The sequence below is a fragment of the Manis pentadactyla genome, chromosome 3 (assembly GCF_030020395.1).
Source record: "Manis pentadactyla isolate mManPen7 chromosome 3, mManPen7.hap1, whole genome shotgun sequence".
Lineage (NCBI taxonomy): Eukaryota > Metazoa > Chordata > Mammalia > Pholidota > Manidae > Manis > Manis pentadactyla.
In genome coordinates, this window is record NC_080021.1 from 81733325 (window position 1) to 81739324 (window position 6000).

A 6000-nucleotide genomic window follows, 5' to 3' on the forward strand; every position below is an offset into this window, starting at 1 on the left:
CAGAACCCGTCCCATGATTTTCCCACTTGCCAAGATTTGTTTTGGTCCCTAAGCACAAAGCAAATGGATACAGACCTCAGGCCTGGCTTTTAGTCTGTGCCCAAACCTATGGCCACTGCCCTTCTGTAGACACATTTAGAAGCTTGAAAGGTGATCAGTGGAGATGTTACATCACTTGGGAGAAACATGGCCTGTCCTGGAGGCAACCTTCTCTCTCAAGTGCCTCCGTTGTGACCCAGGGGTCACTTCTGAGCCCAGGCTCGGCTGCCATGCTGGCTCCGCAGCCCTCCAGTGCAGGCCCCAGTTCACCTTCCCACAGAAATGTACCCAAGGTGGTGGAGGAGCAGATGCCTAGGCTCCGCATAAGAATCGTCACTGTCCTCACTGGCATTTCATTCAAAATATGTTCAAAGAAACAATCTCAATCTTCATGAGAGGAGTTAGTTTTTTTTAACTTAACTCAAGTATCTTAATAGAACTGCACAATTGAAGGAAATCATTATGTAGGAACTGCCCTGGGGCTTCTCAAATCTTGCATAGGCAAATATTTTTTATTAGAACAAATCCTTTTGCAGATCACCAAAATTGTCTCTAACAAAATACGGCGACAGGTGTACTTATGGTTTCAGGCCTTAAACGATGATAAGGAGAAATGTCAGGCTTCCCACACCCCAAGTTTGTTAATAGACACTTCATTTTCTAACCATGAGAGTGGGCAGTTTTATAGTAATATATCCTTATTTATTTTGTAAATTAGTTACTTGACATGTTGGTTGAACACGTTATTCTCTTAATATTTGTGATTATCACCAAATATGCTGAAAACGTCTTTACTGAGATACTTTGAAATGCTCATGCATTCTAAATGCTGTCAACCAGCAGTAACCAGCAAAGAGGGGTTGTTCTGAGGGAGGCAGAGCCAAGTGCTATGTTGTATTACTGCATGCTAAGTAGAAAGACTCCCTGCAGATTTATGTTGGGAGTATTGATAAGTGTTTCATTATAGTGGTTTTGGTTGTGGATGGGGTGGTCAAGCTGTTCAGAAAGCCATGAATAAGTCCCAGAATGCTTATCTATTTATTATACAGGTTTTCTGTAAAGTTACATATTAGGCATGAGTAACGTAAGATGGTGTTCTTCGATCTCTAGGGGATTTTGGAAAGTATATACCACCAAGAAACTTGATTTCTTGCTCATTAAGTGTGAAAAATTATGGAGCATTTGTAATCAAATTATATACTTATATGATTGATCTAGAAGTATTTCCAGGTTGTTGTTTTTTTAAATAAGCTTGTATTAATGGGATGAACTTCATACACATTTTTGATTTCCAGGAGAAAGTGTTTTCAAATAAAGTGGTTGGTGAAAACATAACTGAAACATGTTGACTTTTAAAAATATCTTTACTGCCGATCCCATTGTTGCCCATCTTTAAAGTTTTTAAGAGTTAAAGTTAAGTATGACTGAGAGATGAGTAGCAAGAAGTCAGAAGTTTTGCTTCATTGCAAGATGCAGGAGAGACGTGTAATTCATCCGTGTTGTAGCCTAAAGCAGGTGCAGATAAAGGATTCTTAGGAACCCAGCAGCATTTAATGAACTGCAAACGGGGCTGGGCTAACCCCGCATTTCTACATTCGTCTCGTATTTCCTGGGTTTTGATGGAAGTAACGCCACCTGGGCGTGATCAGGAAGCGGTTCTCGCCAATGGGGAGGCAGCTGGAAGAGGTGGCGCGTGGTAAATCTCAGCGCCTTTCTCCCAAACGCGCGCGTCTGCCCGCGGTGCGCTGGGGCGCGGGTGCCGGGGCCAGGAGGTCCCCCTCCCGGGACCGGGAATCTCCCCCTAGAAATGGCGGGGCGGCTGCGCGGGCGCCGCGGGGCTTCGCTGTTGCTACAGCCGTGATGTCACTCGCCCGTCCTAACCCGCGGTTGGTTGTTTTGTGTTTCAGCTCTGCCTGCAGTTAAACACAAAGACCTGGGGAGACTCCCACATCCTTGGGGAGAAGAAAAGAGGCAGCCAAGCAGATTAAAGGGACTTGTGGCTCGTGGCCTTTCTGCACAGGAGCAAAGTGAATTCTGGCCACAGTGGCAATTAACGAGCTGTGTGAGATGAGGCGCTGCCGCGGCTGCTGACACCCAAAGTTCCAGGATCCGTTGGCTGCCCTTTGTGCCTCACGCACATGTGTCTATTCAGCGCATCCGGAGGCGCCCAGAAGAGAATCCAACACGGCTGCCGGGGAGAGACCGCCCACCATGCCCACGGAGACCCTACAGACAGGTAGCATGGTGAAACCGGTCAGCCCCGCGGGCACCTTCACCTCAGCCGTGCCCCTGCGCATCCTCAACAAGGGGCCCGACTACTTTCGCAGACAGGCTGAGCCCAACCCAAAGAGACTCAGCGCCGTGGAGAGGCTGGAAGCGGACAAGGCCAAGTACGTCAAGAGCCAGGAGGTCATCAACGCCAAGCAGGAGCCTGTGAAGCCGGCCGTGCTGGCCAGACCCCCGGTGTGCCCCACCGCCAAGCGCGCGCTGGGCAGCCCTACGCTCAAGGTGTTTGGCGGCGGAGCCAAGACTGAGAGCGGGGTGCAGAGGGAAAACCTCAAGCTCGAGATCCTGAAAAACATCATCAACAGCTCAGAGGGCTCCAGCTCAGGCTCAGGCCACAAGCACAGCTCCCGGAATTGGCCACCCCACCGGCCCGACGCCGCCGACCTGCACCGTCACTCCTTTGCCGAGTCGCTCAGGGTCTGCCCCACGCAGGGCCGTGGCAGCCCGCAGGAGGGCGGCTCCCACGTGGGCCGCAGGCTGCTGGAGCCATCAGCCGAGTCCTTCCTGCACGTGTCGCACAGCTCCTCAGACATCCGCAAGGTGACCAGCGGGAAGCCCTTGAAAGCGATCCCCTGCAGCAGCTCCGCCCCACCCCTTCCTCCTAAACCCAAGGGGGCTGCCCTCGCGGCCGTGAAGTCTCCTGAGGTCGACCCCGTGGAACCCACCTGCGGGGTCAGCCGGAGACCCTCGCTCCAGCGTTCCAAGTCAGACTTGAGTGACAGGTATTTCCGGGTGGACGCAGACGTGGAGAGGTTCTTCAACTACTGCGGATTGGACCCCGAGGAGCTGGAAAACCTGGGAATGGAAAACTTTGCAAGGGCTAATTCCGACATAATATCCCTCAATTTCCGCAGTGCAAGCATGATCAGCTCAGACTGTGAACAGTCTCAGGACAGTAACAGTGACCTTAGAAATGACGACAGTGCCAATGACCGGGTGCCATATGGCATTTCTGCCATCGAAAGAAATGCTAGGATCATCAAGTGGTTATATAGCATCAAACAAGCCAGGGAGTCACAGAAGGTCTCCCACGTGTAAGGCAAAGTGTGTGCAGAGGAAGGAGGGGTGGTGGGTCTCTGTCTGTGCACCCAAAGCTGTGAAGGTTGTGAGGTCTCCTTGAGGTGTCGTGAGCTTCTCCACTCTCTTTGTGTTGCTTGTTGTGCAATGTTTCCAAGTTGCATGCCTGTCAACATGGGGACTGACCTGGCTGCCACGTCAACCTTTGCTGCAGAGCCTGGCTGAACACACGTCATCTGCCAAAAGTTTCGGGCCAGAATCTAATTAGGGCTTCAATCTTAAGCAAAACTGTTTACAGGAAAAACGGTATACAACTTCTTCAATATTTATGTGGTTCTTGTGTTTTTATATCCCACGCTATTGTGTCTTAATTAAAAGTTTTATCAACTGGCTTTTAAGTTGAGAGTAGAATCTTTTCAAAATAAAAGGCCAACTCGGCTATGTGTGAGACCGAAACAATGGAAAAATAGATGTGATCTCCTACCATACAGATAGAGATACAGTGACTGACCTAAGATAGAGAACCACATTGGGTTTTCTAAGAAAGTGGTGAGCCTGATGCTAATCATTTATAAGTTGAAATTCTTTTGCCACTTACTAAAGTAATGGTTGGATCAACGATGCTATGTTTTGGGTCCAATTCAGTGTTTAAGTGTTGGTGGTTCTGTGTAATACCCCAAGGAAAGACAATCAGGTACAATGAAGGTGATTAAATCTCAGAGCTTGGGTATTGGAGGGTTTTGTTGATGTTCTGATTTGGATTGATCCCAAAATTTCTACTATTAATCTTTGACAAGAATGGCCACCCTAAAGCTGATACTAAATGTCTTTTAAAAAAAAAGTTGTTTTTGGCCAAGAATTAATTCCACGTTCTTTTGCCTCCTGTCTCCCTTCTCTTGGTTGTTGTGATTTTATTTGGGAGAGGGGAGTGGGGCTTGTGCAGGTCTGAGCTGTCTGAACACATGAACAAAAACGGAAATACCAGCCATATCAGTATAATGCCTCCTATTCAAACGTGAATACTTTGGGTAGCTGAACCGTATTTGAGCAGTGCAATTGTGTTGTCTTGCATATGTTACTCTCTCAGGCTGTGGACCTTTGTTACAGCTCTAGGAAACTGTAGAAACAGCCACTGTGTTGCTTTCCACCCTGTGGTCTCTTGTGCTGCAAACAGCTTGCTCCCTTTTCCCCCCAATAACCTGTCTTTCAGGTGGTTGAGGTGGCTGTCCAGCGGCTGACAGTTGTGATGTGGTAGCAGAGAGGTAAACGTGCAGATCTGCTTCCTTGCCCTGTGCTTGTGCTCTGAAGTTCTCAGCAGCACTCCTTTAGGCTTCATCAGCTAACAGAGAACTTTTAATGGTGTAAATGCTGTAAGACTTTGTACATACTTCTGTTGTTATGAAATCTTTAAGAAAAAAACAAAAGAAAAAGTTACACTAATAAATAGCTCTGGTGCAGGCACTCGGTGGTGGTTTCCCTTTGTCCTCTTCTTTGCTCCCTCCACAAAAGCTTACTTTTGGACTGTGAGCCAGAAGCAGGTTTTTGTTAGCCTTGAAGAAACGTTATTTCATGAAGTTACTTTCACCCTATCACAATTATTCTGAACAGCAGGGTTCTTAATTGTAGCTGTAGCTGTAGCCATGTGCTTTTGCAAAAATAGTTTCATCAAGGTTCCTGAAAGATGCTGCCTCTTCTCTTAATTCACACTTTTGTTAATTTTATCTTCTCTTAAAATGTCAGAATTTTTTCACATCTTCCATGAGACTCTTCAGTTGTAAATATTTATGAGTCCTTGTATTGGAGACACACCATTGAGATGTATAGCTTTGTTCTTATTTGTATAAGCCCAACACCATTGACATCCCATGTGTTCAGACATTTGGCCACTCATTCATTCGTTCCTGTCAGTAGGTCCTTTGTTGAGTGGCCCCCTATTTGAGACCTCATTGTAGGCACCGGACTGCTATGGTCAACACGCTGTGTCTGCCCCTCACAGCTTAGATTGTTACATTTATTTTAAGAAACATATTCCTCTTTTGGGCATGACTTACCTCCTGTTATTAGGATACTGAGTACTCAAGTATTCATTGAATCAAGTTATTTTAATATTTCTTCAAAAGTTCCATAGAATATGTAAATGTAAAAGAATTATTTAAAAAGTAACTTTCAGAAACAAATGATATGACTCCCAGATATTACTGTTCATAAACATTTTCCTTCTGAAAATCTAATTCAGTTCCTTAACTCTCTCTACTGATTTTGAATTCCTTCTGCTCTCAGATTAATTTTCAGGTCAAGTATAACTCTACTTCCCAGAAGAAACATTTTTAAATGCAGCTACAGGTGGTGATGATGAAATACACTCAAGATAACAGAAGGAAAATAAGTTTATGTCATTTATTTCAAAATAAGTTGATTCCTTTTTTTTTTCTTCCCTCACCATCAGGATGGAAATGTGGCCATTTAAAATATTCATAGCTGAACATTTATAGATCCATCTTTTCCTGGGGCTATTAAAATACCAAAGATAGATGTCATTTTCCTAAGGAAACTAGTTTTGAGGGGAGATGAGTACTTCTTAGCTAATTTAGTATCACTGCCTATGCTGTTTCAGTCATAGAGTCTGTTGAATTTCCCAACATTTCAAAACCACATTTA

The 6000-nt window shown here is 45.6% G+C and overlaps 1 protein-coding gene across 12 annotated transcripts in view; it reads left to right on the plus strand.

Annotated features, from left to right (window-relative positions):
• FAM110B (family with sequence similarity 110 member B) overlaps positions 1-3733 on the plus strand; it is a 169273-nt gene extending 165540 nt beyond the window's left edge. For all 12 annotated transcript variants that reach the window (XM_057498075.1, XM_057498069.1, XM_057498074.1 and 9 more), the window contains one exon: positions 1947-3733. In XM_057498075.1, coding sequence (XP_057354058.1) covers positions 2251-3363 — 1113 coding nt within the window. In that variant the 5' untranslated portion in view covers positions 1947-2250 and the 3' untranslated portion in view covers positions 3364-3733. The remainder of the gene's footprint in view (positions 1-1946) is intronic.
• The last annotated feature ends 2267 nt before the right edge of the window (positions 3734-6000 follow it).